This window comes from Artemia franciscana, chromosome 3 (assembly GCF_032884065.1).
Source record: "Artemia franciscana chromosome 3, ASM3288406v1, whole genome shotgun sequence".
Lineage (NCBI taxonomy): Eukaryota > Metazoa > Arthropoda > Branchiopoda > Anostraca > Artemiidae > Artemia > Artemia franciscana.
Window position 1 is genome coordinate 6032053 of NC_088865.1, and position 25419 is coordinate 6057471.

The following is a 25419-nucleotide window of genomic DNA, read 5'->3' on the forward strand; positions in this document are numbered from 1 at the left end:
CTTTTACTTTGAAAGTAGGCATAAATTGATCTGGATTTTCGATTTGGGCACCAAATGACGTCATTTGGAAACATGAGTTATATTTTCTGATGTTTGACAAAAACGCTTAGATTCTGACGTAGTTCCAGTAAGCAAAGTCTTCAATGGCTCTGGTGGTGCAGCCAGTTGAGGAAGTTTAACTTTTCCTGAGGCGCTACACATTCCCATTGTTTCACCATTAAATTTCAAGGCCTTGCAATAGGGACAAATTTTAGACATAGTCCCGATTTGAACACATATACTCAAGCTATAATCATCGTCTGGGCTGTACCTGAATGAGGGGCGAAAATTTTCAGGTTACTCTTGTGATTCCTCGGCACGCTTTCTTTGGGTGATTTGTCTTTGAGACGCAAGCCTGTTTTCACGCTGTTGTTGTGATTCCTCGGCACGCTTTCTTTTGGTGACTTGTCTTTGAGACGCAAGCCTGTTTTCACGCTGTTGTTGTGATTCCTCGGCACGCTTTCTTTTCATACTTTCTCTATTAGCCGCAAGATGTTTTCACGCTATTGTTGTGATTCCTCGGCACGCTTTCTTTTCATACTTTCTCTATTAGCCGCAAGCCTGTTTTCACGCTGTTGTTGTGATTCCTCGGCACGCTTTCTTTTCATACTTTCTCTATTAGCCTGTGATTCCTCGGCACGCTTTCTTTTCATATTTTCTCTATTAGCCGCAAGCCTGTTTTCACGCTGTTGTTGTGATTCCTCACAACAACTTTCACGCTTTCTTTTCATACTTTTTCTATTAGCCGCAAGCCTTTTGGCATAGACTTTTTGAGCAGCTTCCTCGGCTGTTGCCATTGTAGGTTCTTCTAACATGTTAAAATATATACTAAAAATTTCTCTTTGAAAGGCCTTCTTATATACTTATAATGACGCCATATACAAAGCCTTTGACGTCATGACAAGCATAACGTGAGTCGACAAACAACTTAATGACGGCATAATGCTCAATCCTTATAATGACGTCAGTCGACAAACATGCATGACGTCAGTCAACACAAAACACACAAACAACTTATTTATATATATATAGATAACTAGCTGTTGGGGTGGCGCGAAGCGCCACCCCAAAACCTAGTTGGTGAGGGCCCTTTGCGCCCTCCCAAGCCCCCCCCCCGCACGCGTAATTCGTTACGCGCCATATTAGTTACGCGCCATTGTAGTCGTGTCCCTGTGTCCCACCTGTGAATATAGATAGATATATATGTTTTTAACTACGTAAAACTTGCGAATATACAACATTCTTGGCTGTCCCATTGTCTGTGTATATAAATAGATTGTCAGGTTTACCGACTCTTGAACATGCAACATATAATTGTCCATGGGAAAACAATCTGTATTCAGATCTATACCTCATTATTCTAATGATTGCCCTTGAGCTTTGTTGATGGTGATTGCTAATCGAACATTCCCAGTGTCCCCGTCGTCATTTATATATCCCCCTGTGCCCCCCGGCGTCCCCGTTGTAGTTGTGTCCCTGTGTCCTGGTCGTCATTTATATTCCTTGTTTCCCGGTCGTCATTTGTGTCCCGGTGTCCCAGTCTGTAATTTCTCTTTGAATGTCACGGTCGTCATTTAAATTCCCTGTGTCCCGGTGTCCCGGCCGGTCGTCATTTGTGTTCCGGTGTCCCGGTCTGTAATTTCTCTTTGAGTGTCCCGGTCGTCATTTATATTCCCTGTGTCCCGGTCGTCATTTGTGTCCCGGTGCTTTGTTGATGGTGATAGCTAATCGAACATTCCTTGTGTCCCGGTCGCTTTCTCTTTGAGTGTCCCGGTCGTCATTTATATTCCCTATGTCCCGGTGTCCCGGTTGTCATTTGTGTCCCGATGTCCCGGTCTATAATTTCGTCAGTATATATATATATATATATATATATATATATATATATATATATATATATATATATATATATATATATATATATATATATATATATATATATATATATATATATATATATACATATATATATATATATATATATATATATATATATATAAATATATATATATATATATATATATATATATATATATATATATATATATATATATATATATATATATATATATATATATATAGATGTTCCGGTGTCCCGGTCGTCATTTTTGTCCTGATGTCCCTGTCTGTAATTTCGTCAGTCGACAAACATGACGTCAGTCGACACACAAACATGTATTCCCTATGTCCCGGTGTCCCGGTCGTCATTTGTGTCCCGATGTCCCGGTCTATAATTTCGTCAGTCGACAAACATGACGTCAGTCGACACACAAACATGACGTCACTCTACAGACATAACACACAGACAACTTATTTTTATATATATAGATGTCCCGGTGTCCCGGTCGTCATTTGTGTCCCAATGTCCTGGTCTGTAATTTCGTCAGTCGACAAACATGACGTCAGTCGACACACAAACATGACGTCACTCGACTGACCCACAGACAACTTATCTATCTATCTATATATATAAAAACTAGCTGTTGGGGTGGCGCTTCGTGCCACCCCAACACCTAGTTGGTGGGGCGCTTCGCGGCCCTCCAAGCCCCCCCGCGCGCGTAAGTCGTTACGCGCAATATTAGTTACGCGCCATTGTAGTTGTGTCCCTGTGTCCCACCTGTGAATAGATATATATATATATATATATATATATATATATATATATATATATATATATATATATATATATATATATATATATATACTAGCTGTTGGGGTGGCGCTTCGCGCCACCCCAACACCTAGTTGGTGGGGGCGCTTCGCGCCCCCCCCAAGCCCCCCCGCGCGCGTAAGTCGTTACGCGCCATAATAGTTACGCGCCATTGTAGTTGTGTCCCTATGTCCCACCTGTGAATATAGATATATATATATATATATGGTTTTAACTACGTAAAACTTGCGAATATACAACATTCTTTGCTGTCCCATTGTCTTTGCATATAAATAGATTGTCAGGTTATCCCCCTGTTTCCCCCGGTGTCCCCGTTGTAGTTGTGTCCCTGTGTCCCGGTCGTCATTTATATTCCCTGTGTCCCGGGTCCCGGTCATCATTTGTATCCCGGTGTCCCGGTCTGTATATACATTCGTTTTTTAGTTTTGTTTTTCTCCTTTATTTTTTTCCTTTTTTTTTCTTTTTTAGCTTATTTAGATTTTTAGATTTTTTAGTTTTTTTTATTAGTTTTTAGTTTTTATTTCTTTTTAGTTTTTTTGTCCCGGTCGTCATTTATATCCCCCTGTTTCCCCCGGTGTCCCCGTTGTAGTTGTGTCCCTGTGTCCCGGTCGTTATTTATATTCCCTGTGTCCCGGTCGTCATTTGTATCCCGGTGTACCGGTCTGTATATACATTCGTTTTTTAGTTTTGTTTTTCTCCTTTATTTTTTTCCTTTTTTTTTCTTTTTTAGTTTATTTAGATTTTTAGATTTTTTAGTTTTTTTATTAGTTTTTAGTTTTTTTTTCTTTTTAGTTTTTTTGTAGTTTTTACCTTCTTTTTAGTTTTGTTAATTTTTTTTTTTACTTGTGTCCTGGTCGTCATTTATACTCCCTGTGTCCCGGTGCTTTGTTGATTGCTAATCGAACATTCCTTTTGTCCTGGTCGCTTTCTCTTTGAGTGTCGTCATTTATTTTTTTCTTTTTTAGTTCTTTTAGTTTTTACCTTTTTTAGTTTTTTTTTAGTTTTTAGTTTTTTTAGTTTTTTACCTTTTTTTAGTTTTTTTAGTTTTTTAGCTTTTTTATTTTTTTTATTAGTTTTTAGTTTTTTTGTAGTTTTTGCCTTTTTTTTTAGTTTTTTGTCCTGGTCGCTTTCTCTTTGAGTGTCGTCATTTATTAGTTTTTTCCTTTTTTTTTTTAGTTTTTTATTGGTTTTTACCTTTATTTTAGCTTATTTTTCAGTTTTTTCCTTTTTTTTAGTTTTTTTTTATTTTTTATTTTTTTTAGTTTTTTACCTTTTTTTAGTTTTTTTAGTTTTTTTAGTTTTTTAGCTTTTTTACTTTTTTTATTAGTTTTTAGTTTTTTTTTGTAGTTTTTGCCTTTTTTTAGTTTTTTCAGTTTTTTTTTTTAGTTTTTTATTGGTTTTTACCTTTATAGTTTTTTTAGTTTTTTAGCTTTTTTATTTTTTTTATTAGTTTTTAGTTTTTTTTGTAGTTTTTGCCTTTTTTTAGTTTTTTCAGTTTTGACGTCACCTAATCCAGTTTTTTCAGGTGACGTCACCTGACACATCCATCCACACATCCATCCATCCATCCATCCACAGACAACTTATTTTTATATATATAGATATATATATATATATATATATATATATATATATATATATATATATATATATATATATATATATACATATGTATATATATATGTTTTTAACTACGTAAAACATGCGAATATACAAACATTCTTCGCTGTCCCATTGTCTGTGCGTATAAATAGATTGTCAGGTTTACTGACTCTTGAACATGCAACATATAATTGTCCATGGGAAAAACAATCCGTATTCAGATCAATACCTCATTATTCTAATTATGTGTCCCTGTGTCCCGGTCGTCATTTATATTCCCTGTGTCCCGGTCGTCATTTGTGTCCCGGTATCCCAGTTTGTAATTTCTCTGTGAGTGTCCCGGTCGTCATTTTTATCCCGGCAATCGACAAACAACTTCATGACGCATACAGCTCAATCCTTATAATGACGTCAGTCGACAAACATGACGTCAGTCGACACACAAACATGACGTCACTCGACACACACACAGACAACTTATTTTTATATATATACTAGCTGTTGGGGTGGCGCTTCGCGCCACCCCAACACCTAGTTGGTGGGGGCGCTTCGCGCCCCCCCCAAGCCCCCCCGCGCGCGTAAGTCGTTACGCGCCATATCTATACCTCATGATTCTAATGATTGCCCTTGAGCTTTGTTGATGGTGATTGCTAATCGACCATTCCCTGTCCCGGTGTCCCGGTCGTCATTTACATCCCCCTGTTTCCCCCGGTGTCCCCGTTGTAGTTGTGTCCCTGTGTCCCGGTCGTCATTTATATTCCCTGTGTCCCGGGTCCCGGTCATCATTTGTATCCCGGTGTCCCGGTCTGTATATACATTCGTTTTTTAGTTTTGTTTTTCTCCTTTATTTTTTTCCTTTTTTTTTCTTTTTTAGCTTATTTAGATTTTTAGATTTTTTAGTTTTTTTTATTAGTTTTTAGTTTGTATTTCTTTTTAGTTTTTTTGTCCCGGTCGTCATTTATATCCCCCTGTTTCCCCCGGTGTCCCCGTTGTAGTTGTGTCCCTGTGTCCCGGTCGTTATTTATATTCCCTGTGTCCCGGTCGTCATTTGTATCCCGGTGTACCGGTCTGTATATACATTCGTTTTTTAGTTTTGTTTTTCTCCTTTATTTTTTTCCTTTTTTTTTCTTTTTTAGTTTATTTAGATTTTTAGATTTTTTAGTTTTTTTATTAGTTTTTAGTTTTTTTTTCTTTTTAGTTTTTTTGTAGTTTTTACCTTCTTTTTAGTTTTGTTAATTTTTTTTTTTACTTGTGTCCTGGTCGTCATTTATACTCCCTGTGTCCCGGTGCTTTGTTGATTGCTAATCGAACATTCCTTTTGTCCTGGTCGCTTTCTCTTTGAGTGTCGTCATTTATTTTTTTCTTTTTTAGTTCTTTTAGTTTTTACCTTTTTTAGTTTTTTTTTAGTTTTTAGTTTTTTTAGTTTTTTACCTTTTTTTAGTTTTTTTAGTTTTTTTAGTTTTTTAGCTTTTTTATTTTTTTTATTAGTTTTTAGTTTTTTTGTAGTTTTTGCCTTTTTTTTAGTTTTTTTAGTTTTTTAGCTTTTTTATTAGTTTTTAGTTTTTTTTGTAGTTTTTGCCTTTTTTTAGTTTTTTTAGTTTTTTAGCTTTTTTATTTTTTTTATTAGTTTTTAGTTTTTTTTGTAGTTTTTGCCTTTTTTTAGTTTTTTCAGTTTTGACGTCACCTGATCCAGTTTTTTCAGGTGACGTCACCTGATCCACGATCCACAGATCCACAGACAACTTATTTTTATATATATAGATAGTTTTTTTTTTTTTACTTATGTCCTGGTCGTCATTTATACTCCCTGTGTCCCGGTGCTTTGTTGATTGCTAATCGAACATTCCTTTTGTCCTGGTCGCTTTCTCTTTGAGTGTCGTCATTTATTAGTTTTTTCCTTTTTTTTTTAGTTTTTTATTGGTTTTTACCTTTATTTTAGCTTATTTTTCAGTTTTTTCCTTTTTTTTAGTTTTTTTTATTTTTTATTTTTTTTAGTTTTTTACCTTTTTTTAGTTTTTTTAGTTTTTTTAGTTTTTTAGCTTTTTTACTTTTTTTATTAGTTTTTATTTTTATACTAGCTGTTGGGGTGGCGCTTCGCGCCACCCCAACACCTAGTTGGTGGGGGCGCTTCGCGCCCCCCCCAAGCCCCCCCGCGCGCGTAAGTCGTTACGCGCCATAATAGTTACGCGCCATTGTAGTTGTGTCCCTATGTCCCACCTGTGAATATAGATATATATATATATATGGTTTTAACTACGTAAAACTTGCGAATATACAACATTCTTTGCTGTCCCATTGTCTTTGCATATAAATAGATTGTCAGGTTATCCCCCTGTTTCCCCCGGTGTCCCCGTTGTAGTTGTGTCCCTGTGTCCCGGTCGTCATTTATATTCCCTGTGTCCCGGGTCCCGGTCATCATTTGTATCCCGGTGTCCCGGTCTGTATATACATTCGTTTTTTAGTTTTGTTTTTCTCCTTTATTTTTTTCCTTTTTTTTTCTTTTTTAGCTTATTTAGATTTTTAGATTTTTTAGTTTTTTTTATTAGTTTTTAGTTTTTATTTCTTTTTAGTTTTTTTGTCCCGGTCGTCATTTATATCCCCCTGTTTCCCCCGGTGTCCTCGTTGTAGTTGTGTCCCTGTGTCCCGGTCGTTATTTATATTCCCGGGACACCTTTTTACCTTCTTTTTAGTTTTGTTAATTTTTTTTTTTACTTGTGTCTTGGTCGTCATTTATACTCCCTGTGTCCCGGTGCTTTGTTGATTGCTAATCGAACATTCCTTTTGTCCTGGTCGCTTTCTCTTTGAGTGTCGTCATTTATTTTTTTCTTTTTTAGTTCTTTTAGTTTTTACCTTTTTTAGTTTTTTTTTAGTTTTTAGTTTTTTTAGTTTTTTACCTTTTTTTAGTTTTTTTAGTTTTTTAGCTTTTTTATTTTTTTTATTAGTTTTTAGTTTTTTTGTAGTTTTTGCCTTTTTTTTAGTTTTTTTAGTTTTTTAGCTTTTTTATTAGTTTTTAGTTTTTTTTGTAGTTTTTGCCTTTTTTTAGTTTTTTCAGTTTTGACGTCACCTGATCCAGTTTTTTCAGGTGACGTCACCTGATCCACGATCCACAGATCCACAGACAACTTATTTTTATATATATAGATAGTTTTTTTTTTTTTTACTTATGTCCTGGTCGTCATTTATACTCCCTGTGTCCCGGTGCTTTGTTGATTGCTAATCGAACATTCCTTTTGTCCTGGTCGCTTTCTCTTTGAGTGTCGTCATTTATTAGTTTTTTCCTTTTTTTTTAGTTTTTTATTGGTTTTTACCTTTATTTTAGCTTATTTTTCAGTTTTTTCCTTTTTTTTAGTTTTTTTTATTTTTTATTTTTTTTAGTTTTTTACCTTTTTTTAGTTTTTTTAGTTTTTTTAGTTTTTTAGCTTTTTTACTTTTTTTATTAGTTTTTAGTTTTTTTTTTAATTTTTTCCTTTTTTTAGTTTTTTCAGTTTTTTTTTTAGTTTTTTATTGGTTTTTACCTTTATAGTTTTTTTAGTTTTTTAGCTTTTTTATTTTTTTTATTAGTTTTTAGTTTTTTTTGTAGTTTTTGCCTTTTTTTAGTTTTTTCAGTTTTGACGTCACCTGATCCAGTTTTTTCAGGTGACGTCACCTGACACATCCATCCATCCATCCACAGACAACTTATTTTTATATATATAGATATATAGATTGTTTGTCCCTTTTTGCTTTAAGACAAAAGAAAACTGTAGACCTTAAGAGTCTTCAGTTAGAAAAACTGAAGACTCATACATTTATACTGTCTTAAACATATATAACATTAAATGTAAAAAAAACATAGTAACCTTAAACATATATAAACGTAGGGCAAAAATTAGAATTGCTTAAAAGTGTGGACCACAATTCTTCATTGAACTTCATATCGTGTGACTTGCTCAAAAACAGTAGTAGTTTTCTTTAATATTTGTTTTTTTATTTTTACACTTATTGAGTGGAAACTCCAAAAACGAATACTTTTCTGGGGGAATGATCATTAGCCCTTTAACTCTGTCCAGGTAAATATAATATTGTATTTAACAGTGAGAACATTTCTACGGAAAGAGAAGAACTCTTTCCACTCTCTCAGCACCTTAATTGTACATCTTTGTTTAATATCTTCATTCAAGCAAACAGTGGCTAGTTGGTAATCCCCCCTCCACGAAGATATGCGGATCGGGACAGTTACAGTATGTTTGTCAAAATGCAGTTTATGAAAAAAGCTCAAAAGCGAGCAGTAATAAATTAAAATTAGATGGGACACTTAGGTATTAGTTCGAAACTTACAATGGATACAAAACTCCTAAACCATCTGATTAACTGAAGTGAGCAGGGAAAAATCATATGGGGTCCAATGGTGAGCCTGCAAGGCATAGACAAACTAAGAAAAAGAATGTAGAGGTGCTTCCAACAATTATAAATTGAATCATTATCAGAAGTAAAATATCTAAGTGGAGCGATACCTCAGAATCATTTTGAAAAACTACAGTGTCGGCTAGCCGTCCCAAAGACAAAGGTTGCATTTAAAATATTTCAGGAGACTAGCTTACCACTGAGAGCTGTCGAGAATTTGCGGTGCGACTGTGAGATTTGACTGAAGAGGCAGTGGAATTTTACGTCTCTTGTCGGCGAGCCTGTTAACCAAAACGGGTTACACAACAGGGAACTCCTTTAGCGGCCCAATTGCTCCAAAGATAATTCTTCTGAATTGATTTTTAGTGTTTTCCGAAGAGGCATGCTAGAATATTTTAGGGACTACCCTTTCCTTAAGTTTAAAAAAGAAAATTCTGATCCATTTAATCGAAAAACAAAATTTACGCTTTCTGATGATGTAAGTTTCATTAAAACTAAATACTTCTATCTCCGGCACAAATCGTGGGAAGTTAATAGGTTTTTCTAACATTTTTGGGAAATTAGATGTAGATTTTTTTATTCGGGTCTCTTATCCAAGTTCTACAAATGATGAGAAGACCATCCAATCAATTGTAAATAGTTTGGCCACACAAACTAAAAAATATTATAATGATCTTTTAAGGTGATCTTTTAAGGTATTAAATACAAAACAAGTTTTTAAACTGAAAGTAAGGAGCGACATTAAAACTTAAAACGAACAGAAATTATTCCTTACATAAAAGGGGCTATTCCCTCCTCAGCACCCTGCTCTTTAAGCTAAAGTTTGACTCTATCTCTCTACTCTGCTTTCTAAAACAGTAAAAAACTTCAGCGTAAGGAGCAGGGAGCTGAGGAGGGAATAGCCCCTTTCATATACGGAGTATTATTTTTTTTCGTTTTAAGTTTTAGTGGTTAAGTTTTAATGTTTATGGTTTTAAGTTTTAGTAAGATTCTATGACTTTCAAGGGCCTTTCACCCTAAGTTCTAAAACAAGGCAAATTTTCTCAGGCTCATAACTTTTGATGGGTAAGACTAAACTTGATGAAACTTATATATTTAAAATCAGCAGTAAGATGCGATTCTGTTGATGATTAATATTAAAATTCTGTTTTTTAGAGTTTTGGTTGCTATTGAGCCGGGTCGCTCCTTACTACAGTTCGTTACCACGAACTGTTTGACTGCATCACTTTAACGGCTCTTTAATTTACCGATGATGCGAGTTTTATTTCAACACAAAGCCAACGAGAAACGAGACTTCAATTATAAAAAGTGTTGTGATTCAGAAACTTTTGCGTTCTTTTCACTAACTCAAAATTAAACAACAGATAAAAAGGTGGGGGTATTTGGCTTCGCTTAAGAAATATGCAACTGGCTAAAAAAAAAAATGCAACTATTAACGTCACAAATTTAAAGCAATACAATTAAAGAACCTAAAATTTAAGAGCGAACTAAAGGACAGCAATCTGTCTTTTTGTCTTTGACGAAATCTCTTGGTGGTGCCATTCCCATACCTCAGCTCTGGCAACTGTGTCTTAAAAAAAAGAATCCACTTCTTTCATCAAAGTGCTACTTTCTGGAAACGCCACACATTTTTCATTTTTAATCTTTCCGTAAAGAGCGCCACTGCTATTTTGACGTCCATTTTTTTCCAGCTGAAAAAGTCGTTTCGGATGGGATAAATCAATTAAAATGATATAGAGTCTGAAGGGAGGTGATAATTTATGGGCATTTTTAATTTTAGAGGATGTTCTTAATGGTCTGGAAACGACAAAATGAAGTTGAAAGAATAAATCTGTTTTAACTTTTGCTCCAATTTCCTTATTTTCGCTTCTAACGGTTCAAATTACTAATGTGTTTTTCTTTGCTGGGGGTCATTAGCAATATAATTACACAATGAATATCATTTTTAACAGGCGTGCGATTAGATATGTCTTGAGAAGTTTATTCGAAGTTTAACCAACAGCAGTTCAACTTCATTGAAGTTAACTGAAAACACTAGCTTTGTATATAAAAGTATGCAAGTCAGCATATAACATCTGAAACTTGTATGTTGACGTAAATCACGTATGTAACACGTATCAATGCATAGCATTTATAGCGTTTGACAAACAGAACGAAGCATTTTTTTGCAGTTTTTTAATTGCCTCCCTATAAGATCGTGGTAAGCCATTTGACATTTACAATCTTTTAGGAGGCAATTGAAATAAAAAAAAAAACATAAATAGAGACCTTGCTTGAAGAAGAGATACTGGAGGTATTCCTATAAAGCCCAAATTACTATTAAAATTCCTATAAAACCCACTTACTATTGAAAGATTCAAATAATAATTCTTCCTCAGCTTAATTAAAATCATATGACTGCACTATTAATAAAAACCGGGTCAGTAGGCAAGTTAAGTCAATTGCAAGGCAGAGAACTCTTGCCCAATGTAGTTGATGAATAATCTTTCATAGAATGTGGCTTGTTTTTTTTATTCAGTGTTTCTCCTACTCTGTTTGGGTTTAATTTAAAAGTTCGGTTTTTCTTCTTCTTTTTTAGCACCGAAGACGACTTGGCGGAAATCCGCACAGGTCCGCCGAAATATCTGCTTTTGTCTTTCTATCCACTGGCTGATTTTACCCAGGTTTTTCTCGGTTATTACTTATTTTTTATTATTATTAGTTTTTTTTATTTGTCATATATTATTTGTAGCCAGTGTGGTCTTGGAATGTGTTTATGACACATATAACTTGACACATAAAAGGTAGACACTAACTTAACCTATCAAATGCAAACGAAAAGCAAAACATTTGCCTTGAAAATAGAAGAGAGAAGATTTAGTGTAATTGCAGACAGTGTTCTCATGGAAGAAGAGAATATTAACAAATATTAACGCGTTTCGTTCTATTCCTATCTGCTCTTCTTGGTAAAGATAAAAAGTAAGTTTGACATACACATAATTTCAATTTGAAAAATAGCTTTTTGTGTGGTCACTTACTATATTTTTTCCTTGATTTTGGCTAAATTTCCTATTTGAACTCAAACTCTTCAAAGACCAAATAATGAGATGCATTCGATCACTCAAGTAAAAGTTAAACCTTATACAAGTTTCTGTGTTTTATTTTTTGGTTCGCCAACGGTTTTAATTTATCACTGAAAAATTAAACATTTATTTCATATTAGGCTCTATCCACCTATCAAATAAAATTTTTTAAATTTGGTTTTGGTGCATTAAAGAAATACGTTAAAAATCGGTTGAAAATTGTTGAAAAAAAAAACATTTTTTTTTAGATAGAAGAGACTAATAAATCCACTGATACAAGCATTTTGACCTTTAGATGTTTTCTAAAGGCTATAAGTTTTCTGGAGGAATTGCTTACGGATTGTTTTAGGTACCCGACTGACTGACCATATTTCTAACACTTGACTGTACAATAAGTTTGGTACAATCCCACTTTCTCGGGCTATAATGAGAGAAAGATTCGAATGAAGGATGAAAGATGACAGATTGCTGAAGGTTCTCCTTTTCGGCCCACCTTCAAGGTCTAGATGGAAAGTAGGTCGTCCGTTGTTAGGGTAGAGCGAAAAGCCCATATACTTTACATGGGCGGAATCCCTACATAAACAAGAAGCTTAAAAGATATAGCTATATCCCATCCTTTTTCTTCTTCTTCTCCTTTTGGTGTCGTCAGTTAGAATAGATTAAAGAAATTGGAGTGCCTAAGCTGACTGAATATTCACTTTTAAACAATCCTCAAAACCCCCAAGGCCCCACAGATAAAATTTCAAGATGAATGTTATGCTTGGAACCATCAATTATGAACCTAAATGTTATGTGGTAACCCCAGGGGTTGGATTGAGGGGCCCAGAGCACAGTAACGCAGTTCGTTCCTCTCCACCTTATTTTCTTTTAACAAAACCATATTTAATAGCTGTCAACTTTTAAAGGTTTTGCGAGTTCAGTGTGCCAGAATAGGTTTAAAAATTAATGCTAAGAAGACTAAGTCACTATGGCTAGAAAAAAGTCAAAATGAAAAGGTGATGTTGGGTAACGAAAAGATTTATCAGGTGGGCAGTTTCACTTATCTTAGTAGTATTGTTAGTAAAGACGATGGGAGCAGTGAAGATGTTAAAAGTAGAATAACCAAGGCTTATGCTATGTTTTTCACAGTTAAAAAAAAGTTTGGAAGAATAGAAAGATATGTCTGCAAAACAAGCTTAGAATTTTGGAAGCTTCAGCGATGACAGTGGTCAAACATGGCTCTGAAGCATGAGTGCATCGAAAAGCAGATGAAGATTTGCTAGACATTTCCCAGTGAAATTGCCTACGGATTGTTCTGGGTACCCGGCTGTTTGACCGTATTTCAAACAGTAGGCAACATACTGTACGAAAAGTGTGGTTCAATCCTGCTTTCTAAGGCTATAATGAGAGAAAAATTGAGATGGCTACGACACGTTCTGCGTATGAAGGATGACAGATTGCCGAAGGTCGTCCGTTTTGGCCATCCGTCTAGGGCTAAACGAAAAGCAGGTCATCCACGGCTGGGTGGGAGGATGTCATAAAGAAAGATTTAAAGGAAATGGGAACTTCCTGGGAGGGTGTAAAGAATATATTGAATGAATAGGGATGGAGAAGGAGTATGGTTAGCTGTATTGGCCTCAGGTGGCTTGTTGCTGTGGAGAGTTGTTAGCAGTAGTAGTATATTACGTATCTGCGGTTAATTTTAGAATGAGGCTTTGCTGAAGTCGGCTCATAGATACAGAGCCGGAACATTGTTTTAGGTTCGCCTAAATTTTAGTTTTTTTAATAATTTTTTGTTGTATTACCCGTTGTTGTTTATATGTCATTCACATTTTATTTGCGGTATCGCTCTTTATGAGGAATTCTTTGTTGATAAACTCAATGAGACCACACTATAACTGTCCTAAATCAAAACATATATTTCACAAACTATGCTTTTTTTCCACTAAGATTGATTTATAATTATTTTTTAAGTTGGTGATTATAAACCTGAAGCTAATATTGGAATCTGAGTCATATAAGGATTTCCAATCTGGGATATGGATCGTTGTCACACAGTTCGTGGTAACGAACTGTAATAAGCAGCAACCAGGCTCAATAGTAAACGAAACTCTAAAAAAAACAAATTTTGATGCTAAAAGATACATCAAAAGAATTGGATTTTTATGCTGACTTTAAATATAGCTGATTTAGATATATATGCTGACTTTAGATATAATAGTTTCATTAAATTTAGTCTTACTCATCAAAAGTTAAGAGCCTGAGAAAATTTGGCTTATTTTGAAAATAGGGAGAAAACCCCCTAAAAGTCATAGAATGTTTCAAGCTCCTATCTACAGAAATGTGGAACTTCGTATTTTTTGCGACAAGACAAATAACGGGTGCGTTTCTTTTTTTTTTTTTTTCAGGGGTAATCGTATCGACCAAGTGATCCTAGAATGTCGCAAGAGGGCTCATTCTAACGGAAATGAAAAGTTCTATCGCCCTTTTTAAGAGACCAAAAAACTGGAGGGCACCTAGGCCCCCTCCCACGCTCATTTTTTCCCAAAGTCAACAGATAAAAATTTGGAGATAACCATTTTGTTCAGCATAGTCGAAAACCATAATAACTATGTCTTTGGGGAAGACTTACTCCCCCACAGTCCCCGGGGAGGAGCTGCAAGTTACAAACTTTGACCAGTGTTTACATACGGTAATGGTTATTGGGAAGTGTAAAGACGTTTTCGGGGGGATTTGGGTTAGGGGGGTTGAGGGGATGGGGATATTTGGGAGGATCTTTCCTTGGAGGAATATGTCGTGGGGTGAAGAGAAATTCAATGAAGGGGGAGCAGAATTTTCTAGCTTTATTACATAAAAAAAACAATGAAAGAAAAATATGAAAAAGTTTTTTCAACTAAAAGTAAGGAGCAGCATTAAAATTTAAAACGAACCAAGATTATTACACATATGAGGGGTTCTTCTCCCCCTAAATAACTCGCTCTTTACGCTAAAGAATTTTTAGTAATTTCAACTATTTATTCTACAACCTTTCTGATTCAAGGGCCATTCTTAAAGAATTGGGACAAAATTTAAGCTTTATTATAAAGAGCGAGGTATTAACGAGGGGACAAACCCCCTCATATACATAATTTTCTAAAAAGACTGTCAACTTTATTCACGTTTATGACTCTCTGCAGCCTTTTTTCCATATTGATACTGGTTGATTAGTCCATATTGTCTTTTGTTAGTTTGAATTTTGTTTTTCTTCACTGTTTATCGTATTTGTTTTTGTTTATTTATTTATATTTATTTATATTACTCCGTACTTTGTGTTTTTTTATACTTTACGGGTAATAAAGTTCATTCATTCATTCATTCATTCATAATAAAAATATACGAATATAGAAGTTCTTTTCGTAGGTTAATTCCTAAGTTACGTATATTTTTTACTAATAAAAATGTTCGTTAAAAATTAAAAGTTCTAGTTGCCTTTTTAAGTAACCCAAAAATTGGAGGGCAACTAGGCCTTCTTCCCCACCCCTTTTCTCTCAAAATCGTCTGATCAAAACTAAGAAAAAGCCATTTAGCAAAAAAAAAGAATTAATATACAAATTTCATTTTAATAATTTATGTGCGGAGAGCCTAAATCAAACATGCATTGATTCAAAAACATCCGGAAATTAAATATAAAAAAACACGTTTTTTTAACTGAAAGTGAGGAGCGACATTAAAACTAAAAACGAACAGAAATTACTCCGTGTATGAAATGGGCTGTTCCCTTCTCAACACCCCGCTCTTTACGCCAAAATTTTTTACTGTTTAATAAAGTAGAATTGAGAGAAAGAGTCAAACTAGTTGTTTAACTGAAACAACTTTTAACTTTAAACAACTTAAATAACTTTTAACTGAAACAACCAACGACATGAAAACTTAAAACAAACAGAAATTACTCTGTGCATGAAATGGGCTGTTCCCTTCTCAACGCCCCGCTCTTTACGCTAAAGTTTTTTACTGTTTAATAAAGTAGAATTGAGAGAAAGAGTAAAACTTTAGTGTAAAGAGCGGGGCGTTTAAGTTTTAATGTCGCTCCTTACTTTCAGTTAAAAAAACTAGTTTTTTTATTTAATCCCATGACAGGGCGACCCCTTCTACTTCGCACATACAGGCACGTTGCACAATTTTCGACCGACAATCATAATAAAAGGTTATTTGGGGAATAGTCGCAACGATTTAATGTTAATCATTCAAAATGCTATTTAAAATTTGACATTACAGCATAAATCCTAAATTTAAAAATTCAAAAATAACAAGCAAAGCAGTAATTTCGCATCGTTGTCAAAGTACAATCTTTTTAGCTTGGGCGGATATGTAGTTCTCCTTTCAAGACACGTTTTTTGTCCTTTGATATTTCTAACCTAAGCGTAGCCTACAGTATATTATAGAGGTAATTACCTTTAATACCATCACAATGAGCAAGTCCAAATAAGAGAAGAAGACGAAGAACCACGTGGATACTGCTCTGTCCATCCACAGTCATCCTAGAAAATTGTTATCAGCTAGAGAATGTTGCCAGAACTTAAATATATAGTGCATGGATTTTTTCCAAACTGCTCGTGTACATAAACTACACAAGGGGCAATTAAATGGAGGGGGATCCACCCCTACGAGATCGGTTCAAAGACTTTTTTCTCATTTTAATTGTTTTCGCCCCAAGAAAAGGTCTTGAACCTTATTCTTAAAGGTCAGAAAAGTCTTCATCACGGAGGTTTTACTTGCCAAAACTATCCTGTTATAGCTCAAACGAAAAAAATGTCCATTCTAAATGTCAGATGTTGTATCAAATTTATTACCAGTGGCAGAATAAAATTTTGTCGGCAAGAAATCAGCAATATTTCTAAACAAAAAAAAGTTGAAAACAAAAATTTGTTCGAAATAAATCAGAAAATCAGCCCATCAAAACTGCCTCATAAAAGAAGTGAGCAAAGTGTTACACAAAATTATAACATCAATATAGGGCCAAAAGCCTTTGGGTCCGCCCTCCTACCAAAATAAATAACATAATTTTAACGAGTATCTCTTAAATTTGAAGTATATTCGTATATAACTCATGGGTTATATACAAAAAAAGGAAAAAAAAATCATGCATACTTTCCAGATTTTCATGGCGCGCGGCTGAATTAACCGGCTAAAGTAGTTCTTGAAAGCTTTGAAGGGAGTAACAAGAAAATAATTATAAATCAGGAATTACAAATAATTTTATCATCATTAATTCAACTAGTTACAATTACAATCGGAAGTCAGTTATAAATTTAGAGTACCAAGTACTGTGACAATGAAATATAGCTGTTTAAAGTCGATAAAGAAAAACTGGCATAATCGCATATATCTTTTAAATTAAGACAAATCATGAGTTCAATTTCTTACGAGAAAGACCACCATGCAGTTCTGAAGTTTTTGGATAGTAGTGACTGCCAAATTGAAATAAAAATATTGATGAAAAGTCAATAAAATAAAAAGAATCAGTAAAGCAAGAAGATTAAGAAAGTGATGAAGAATAAGGATGAATAGAATAAGAATAAAAATAAATGAGAGATAAGAATAATGAGTAATAAATAATAAATGAAAAAATTAATGAATAAGAATAATAATAAAAAAATGAGACTTAAGAATAAAAGTATGGATGAAAAATCAATTAAATAAAAAGAATCATTAAATAAGCAGATTAAGAAAGTGATAAAGAATAAGGATGAAAAGAATAAGAATAAAAATAAATGAGAGATAAGAATAATGAGTAATGAATAATGAATGAAAAAATAATGAATAAATACAATAATAAAAAATGAGACTTAAGAATAAAAATATGGATGAAAAATCAATAAAATAAAAAGAATCAGTAAAGCAAGCAGATTAAGAAAGTGATAAAGAATAAGGATGAAAAGAATATGAATAAAAATAAATGAGAGATAAGAATAATGAGTAATGAATAATGAATGAAAAAATTAATGAATAAGAATAATAATAATAAAATGTGACTTAAGAATAAAAGTATGGATAAAAAATCAATAAATTAAAAAGAATCAGTAAAACAAGCAGATTAAGAAAGTGATAAAGAATAAGGATGAAAAGAATAAGAATAAAAATAAATGAGAGATAAGAATAATGAGTAATGAATAATGAATAAAAAATAATGAATAAATATAATAATAAAAAATGAGACTTAATAATAAAAATATGGAAGAAAAATCAATAAAATAAAAAGAAACAGTAAAGCAAGCAGATTAAGAAAGTGATAAAGAATAAGGATGAAAAGAATAAGAATAAAAATAAATGAGAGATAAGAATAATGAGTAATGAATAATGAATGAAAAAATTAATGAATAAGAATAATAATAGAAAAAATGAGACTTAAGAATAAAAATATGGATGAAAAATCAATAAAATAAAAAGAATCAGTAAACCAAGCAGATTAAGAAAGTGATAAAGAATATGGATGAAAAGAACAAGAATAAAAATAAATGAGAGATAAGAATAATGAGTAATGAATGTAAAAATAATGAATAAGAATAATAATAAAAAATGATATTTAAGAATAAAAATATGGATGAAAAATCAATGAAATAAAAAGAATCAGTAAACCAAGCAGCTTAAGAAAGTGCATCTTTCCTTTGAAGGTTTAGTTTTCGTTGAGAATCAACAGATTGTTAATGTCTAAATGTTGAAGGACACAAAGCATCGTCAAACTTAACTAATCAGTCCTCTTTTTTTTTTACTTTAAGATTCAAAGTGGCGAAACAGATGAGAATGAGGCACTGCCATTAAAACTTTATAGTTTTGAAATAACCAAACTGGATTTATTAGGAGTTTCAGAAACTCATATCCCAGGGGTAGGAAGCATGAAATTAGGTGACATAGAATTTGTTTACTCAGGAAGGAAGGATGGGGTACATAGACAGGGAGTAGGGCTCATGATGAATAAGGAAGCTGCTAAGTCTTGTTTAGGCTGGGAAGGTATTAATAATAGAATACTAATTGCTCATTTTATGACTAAAAAGTTTAGGGTATCAGTTATAGTAGTATATGCCCCCATTGAACCAACTGATGGAGATACTAGTGACTCAGATGAATTTTACTTACAGTTACAGGAGCAAATAGACAGGGTACCAGGTAGAAATATGGTGTTTTTGCTAGGAGATTTTAATGCCCAGGTTGGTAGAAATAGGGATAGATGGTATCCTAGCCTAGGTAATTTTGGTGTAGGAAAAGAAAACAGTAATGGCTATAGGCTTTTGCAATTTTGTAGGTATAACAACCTAGTTATAACCAATACGGTGTTTGGTCACAAAATGGCCCATAAGTTGACATGGTATTCACGTGATGGTAAGACAGCAAACCTTATTGATTATGTTATTGTAAACAGAAGACTAGCAGGATCAATACAAGATACTAGGGTGTATAGGAGTGCCGTTATTGATGTTAAAAGTAAAGATCACCATCTAGTAGTGTCTAAGGTTAATTTAAAGCTGAAATTTCGGAAGAGTAACTCCCTCCCGGGAAGTTATGATGTTGGTAGACTTCAGGATGAAAATTTGAGAAAAAAATTCCAGGAACAGTTGAGTACTAAACTTGAGGGTTTAAAATTTGACAATGTGGAAGATGGATGGAATAATTTCAGAAAAACAATTTGTGAAGTTGCTGATGGTGTCCTAGGGAAGAGTGCTAAGACAGCAACTAGGAATATTAGTGAAAAAGCTTTAGGTTTAATAGAGAGTAGAAGGGGTTTGTATAAGAATTATCTGAGCGATAGGTCGTATGAAAACAAAAGGAATGTAAAGAAAGTGGAGAAAGCATTAAAATATGAACTAAGGAGATGTGAAATGGAGGCGATGGATAAAATTGCTGAGGATCTGGAAGATGCGGCTAGACGGCATAATAGTAAAATATTATACTGGCATGTTAATAAATTGAAAGGGAGTAGCCGATCCGGACTAGTCCCAGTTAAAGATAGAAATGGGGTCACAATTAGTGATAAGGAAAAAGTTAAAGAAAGATGGGTGGAACATTTTGAGAAAGTGCTAAACCGAGATACAGTTGCAGGAAAAGATATAGATGAAAATGAAAAAGTTTGTGATACCTTGGATGTGAAGGAAGATTTGTTTAGTGAGGAAGAATTAGCGACAGTACTAGAAGGATTAAAAAATAATAAGGCCCCAGGTGCTGATAGTATGATTAATGAGTTCCTTAAATATGGTGGCTCTGAGGTTAGGAATAAGCTACTGAAGATTATGAACATGATTTTTGAAAAAGGGGAAGTACCCAATGATTTTAGGAAAACCTTAATTAAACCACTGTATAAGAAAGGTGACAAGAGTGAATGTCGGAATTATCGAGGCATTAGTCTGGTCTCTGTAGGTAGCAAATTACTGAGTAATATGATACTTTTTAGACTGAGACATGCTGTAGACAAAGTTTTAAGGGAAGAACAATGCGGTTTTAGAAAAGGTAGAGGATGTGTCGACCATGTTTTCACTCTTAGGTTAATAATTGAGAAGTCCCTTCGTTGTCAAACACCTTTGGTCCTTAGTTTTATCGATTATGAGCAAGCTTTCGATTCTGTTGATAGAACAGCGTTAACAAAGGTCTTATCGTTATATGGTATACCAGAAAAATACATTAAAGTGATTTGCGCTATGTACGAGAATAATACTGCTGCGGTTAAGGTAGGAAATGAGGTTAGCAGCTGGTTTTGTATTAAATCAGGAGTTAAGCAGGGTTGTGTTCTATCCCCCTTTATATGGATCATTTTGATGGACTTCGTCTTAAGGAGCACAGGAAAGGCAATTGGAGACCATGGAATCAAATGGGGAGGAAGAACGCTCCTGGACTTAGATTATGCTGATGATTTAAGCATATTAGATGAAAGTGTGAGCAAAATGAATGAATTTTTAGAGGTTTTACGAGTTCAGGGTGCTAAAATAGGCTTGAAAATTAATGTTAAGAAGACTAAGTCACTAAGGTTAGGAATAAGTGAAGATGAACAGGTGACCTTAGGTAACGAAAAGATTGATCAGGTTGGGAGCTTCAGTTACCTTGGTAGTATTATTAGTAAAGATGGTGGGAGCAGTGAAGATGTTAAAAGTAGAATAGCTAAAGCTCAGGGTGTTTTTTCACAGTTAAAAAAAGTTTGGAAGAATAGAAAGATAAGCCTACAAACCAAGATTAGAATATTGGAAGCTACAGTGATGACAGTGGTCAAATATGGCTCTGAAGCATGGACACTCCGAAAAGCAGATGAAAATTTACTAGATGTTTTCCAGAGAAATTGCCTACGGATTGTTCTGGGTACCCGGCTGACTGACCGTATTTCAAACAGTAGGTTGTACGAAAAGTGTGGTTCAATCCCGCTTTCTGGGGCTATAATGAAAGAAAGGTTGAGATGGCTGGGCCACGTTCTACGGATGAAGGATGACAGATTACCGAAGATTGTCCTTTTTGGCCAACCGTCTGGGGCTACACGGAAAGCAGGTCGTCCTTGTCTGGGTTGGGAGGATGTCATAAATAAGGATTTAAAGGAAATGGGAACTTCCTGGGAGGGTGTAAAGAGGGAGGCTTTAAATAGATTAGGTTGGAGGAGGAGCGTGCGTAGCTGTGTTGGCCTCAGGCGGCTTGGTGCTGCAGTGAGTTATTAGTAGTAGTAGTAGTAAAGGAAAAATAGTATAAAATCACTGTTTTCAACCTGTAAACAAACTTAAGATGAGTCCAGGAAGCAAACACGGTTTGATTTTGATCAATGGTACTTCAAAGTCTTAAGCATACTACTAAAATCATAAATGTTTTGATCTCAAGTATTTGTTTTTTATATATTGTCCTTAGGACAACTTGTTGCAGATCCAGATTGGCCTCTATAGTAGTCATACTATTTACATCAGTTTAACAGATGACATCCAGAGGACAGGTTACAGGGCTTGACCCCCCCCCCTTCCCCAGAGCTTGCGTCCAATTCTTACAAACGTAACCAAAAAGCATATAAACAATTTTTTATGCATTTTTAAAAGTTATTCTTTATAAACTCCCTAAGGAATCCCCCCTTCTGAAAACACATCCTGGATACACTCTTGAGCCGCATGTATTTTTGGTTAGCTTTCTTTGGTATTCTGACTCCGTATACACAAATTGATGTCGTTCATACAGATCATGATGATGATGGTTAACGAATTCACTCATGAGAAAACCTCATCTATGCTTCAGCATTAGACGAAAAATTTATTGGGAATGTTCTCCAAAATCAAGCAAACATAAATTCAAATATTGATAATATTTACTGGTCAGTAGCCCACAGATAAAGATTTCAAGTTATTTCGACATTATTTATGATTGTGGTGGAACCGTTCCTATGGCTAAATCTAGTTTTATTTGAGATTTAGTTCTCAGATTTAAGTAATTTCTGTACTGCGTAAAGCTGTTTTGAACAGGCAACAGTGTCAGTTTGCTGAAAGTCCACTGATTTACCCTTTTTTGCAAATGATATGGTAGCAGTGTTTTAATGCCACCGCCATTTTCCGCCACCATATGTTTTCCGCCACCTTTTAAATCAGGTAGTTCAGAATAGATAACACAAATATAGACAAAAACATAGACATAGATATAGGCATAGACTGATCTAACCTAACCTGTCTATTGTGACCCAACTAATCCTATTGATGATGCAAGATTTCCTGAGTGGCGGAAAACATACTGTGGCGGAAAACCACGGTGGCGTTAAAACACCCAATTCATTGAAATTATATTGGTATAGAGAAAAGCCATACAGCTTAACTTGGAACCAAGGTACCTTAAGACCAATGGAGTTAATTGAGGAGGAGGGTAGGGGGCATTTCCTCCACCATCTTTTTGCTCCCTCTAACCTTCTTTCTAGATTCTAAAAAGTAGGGGCAACCAGCATTTTTGTTTAAAAATAGCTTTTTTTCATTTTCATTCCAAAAACAACAAAACAACTCTATGACTGAAAGATAGATTTTCAACCCTCCAAATATATTTATGTGAATTGACGCCAGTGCCTACAACCAGTTAGTATCATTTGATGTCGACACATCTGCAAGCAGGTCACTTGAAAAAAAGGACTATTATTCGTTAGGCAAACGATCCAAAGAATGAAACATTGTCGAAGTGCAGTTTTATTCTTGAATGCAGGAATAAGTCGAACAAGGGTAAGACACAAGGGTTAAATTTCACAGATAAATCTGATAACTTGTCGATAATTTTATTATGACAACTCTTATATATTAGAAAATGTTTGCGTTTCTATGTTATTTTTCTTACTTTTCGTTGTCATTACAAAGGCTACAATTTCCAAGAAATTGCCATTCATGACTGCACACAGACATGAATACAGGGTAGGAGCACATAGACATCCTATGATTCTCGTTTTCATCTCTTTTGTAATATTCTTATGAACCCTCAATCTCATCAAATATACTCCCTCCATAAAAGAGTCACTTCCTATGGGGTAGACAAAGCTCAGCGAACATTTATTTTATTTTATTTGTTATATACTAATATGTACCCAGTTTCTAAAAAAAATCGTCAGATTTCTTTGTTAGCCCTTCCCAAGATGTTGAAAAATACCTTTTTTATATATTTTCATTGAAAAATACATTAGTTTTAGCATTTGCATTGAGAAAAACTGAAAAAAATTGTCCCTCCCCACCCCTAAACATGATAAATACATTTTGCCATCCCCCTACGTTTTCTTGAAATGGAAGCACACAGAGAAGAAAATAGTAGCGTAGACTTGTTTGTGAGGAACGAAGACAAACTGATTTTATATTAAAATACTGTCAATAGGATGACTTCAGGTACCCGTTGTTTCGCTTCATCCATTTGATTTTAGATCTGAAAGTTAGGAACTAATTATGCATAATGCGGACTGATTGTACGAGCCCTCCAAGGAACTAATTGTATATTGTGACTTGATTGTGAACATTTAGAGCTTATTATACAAGTAGGCCTCTAGGTAGATAAATGCAATCATATTTGTAGATCAAGTCTACCGCAAGTAAGTAAACACACATTAATATTAATATTCACACATACACATATATATATATATATATATATATATATATATATATATATATATATATATATAATATATAATATATATAATATTAATATCTAATATTAATATTAACACATAAATTAATCGAGCAATTCGTGGCAACTAACTAGAAGGAATGAACTACTCGGCCCCAATAGTAACCAGAATAATAATTAATACGTCAAAAGAATTGGCTTTTATGCTATCCAAATATACAAAATTCATTAAGTTTAATGTCCCTCATCAAAACTTACGAACCTAGTAAAATTTGCCTGAATAATACAGCCCAAAATAGTCAACCCGTCTAAAGCAGAATTGACGTACTTACAATCGCTATGACTAAACAGTTTTCGTGCAAGAGAGGGTATCAGCCATCGCCTGAATTCGTCACTGTGGGCGGTAGAAGTATAATTTTGACTGCAGACTGATGACTATTTATATTAAATTAATTTAAAAAAAAACTAAGTTTTTCTAGGGGAAGTAAAGAGTGAAGTTGAAACTTAAAACGGACAAAAATTATTGCTTAACATCCTATCTAATCTATATCAATAAAACTAGCGCAAATAAACCAACTAATTATGTTTCCCTGTGTTTCTAGGATTACTGAATACTAGCGCTTTACTGAAAACACAAAAGCCAAATATACAAATTAGGAATATTGGTTTGGGAGTCAAAAGTAAGTACGTAGCCTGACAACAATGAAACCATATACAAAGCTTTTCATGGTCTTACACCAGTTGTAACATCGGTAACTTTCAGTATACAATTAAAATTAGCTCAAAACATAAGCATAAAATTCAATATTTTTTTAAATAACCCCATTCATTGAATAACATACAGAAACATTGGGTTGATTTATCAGGTAACATTTTGGTCTCACCAGCTAAGACTAAGTCACTAAGGCTAGGAATAAGTGAAGATGAGAAGGTGACGTTGGGAAACGAAAAGGTTGATCAGGTGGACAACTTCACTTACATTGGTAGTATTATTAGTAAAAACGGTGGGAGCAGTGAAGATGTTAAAACTAGAATAGCCAACGCTCAGGATATTTTTTCGCAGTTGAAAAAGTTTGGACGAATAGGATGATATGTCTGCAAGCCAAAATAAGAATATTTTTTCATCAAGAAATTGTCAGAAAAAAAATAAAGCCCAAAATCACTAAGATTTTGGCGGTTAGTCGTAATTTCTTTGCTGTACAGTAGTAAAAACACCATTGGTTAAGAATTACCGTAGTCTGCCTTAACAAATACAGGTTATCCACATAATCACATAGCAGGCACAAAACCATGAAGGCACAAAAAAAGTCTTTTAAGGACTTGAACCTTTGTCGTCCTAATTGAGAGTCTAAGACTGAACTACGAAGTCTATTAACCTAATTTAATCCATTGGATTTTGTAAAACCACAGCCCTTTTCCCAGGGACTGTGGAGCGTCGGGTTATCACCAAAAGTAAGGCTATTGGACCTTTCAACTATGCTGATAAAATTGCTATGTCGTAATTCTGGTCAAACGACCTTAGGAGAAGAGGTCCTGGGGGGGAGGATGACTGCCCTCAAACCCTTATGATCGCTTAAAATTTGTTTTTACAATAAACTTGTACTTTTAACATTA

General features: G+C 34.2%; 1 protein-coding gene across 1 annotated transcript in view; it reads right to left on the reverse strand.

Moving 5' to 3' along the window:
* The window catches only part of LOC136024801 (fibroblast growth factor receptor-like 1), a 151158-nt gene that overhangs the window by 98639 nt on the left and 27100 nt on the right, over positions 1–25419 (reverse strand). The window contains exon 2 of the mRNA XM_065700270.1: positions 16168–16253. Coding sequence (XP_065556342.1) covers positions 16168–16253 — 86 coding nt within the window. The remainder of the gene's footprint in view (positions 1–16167; positions 16254–25419) is intronic.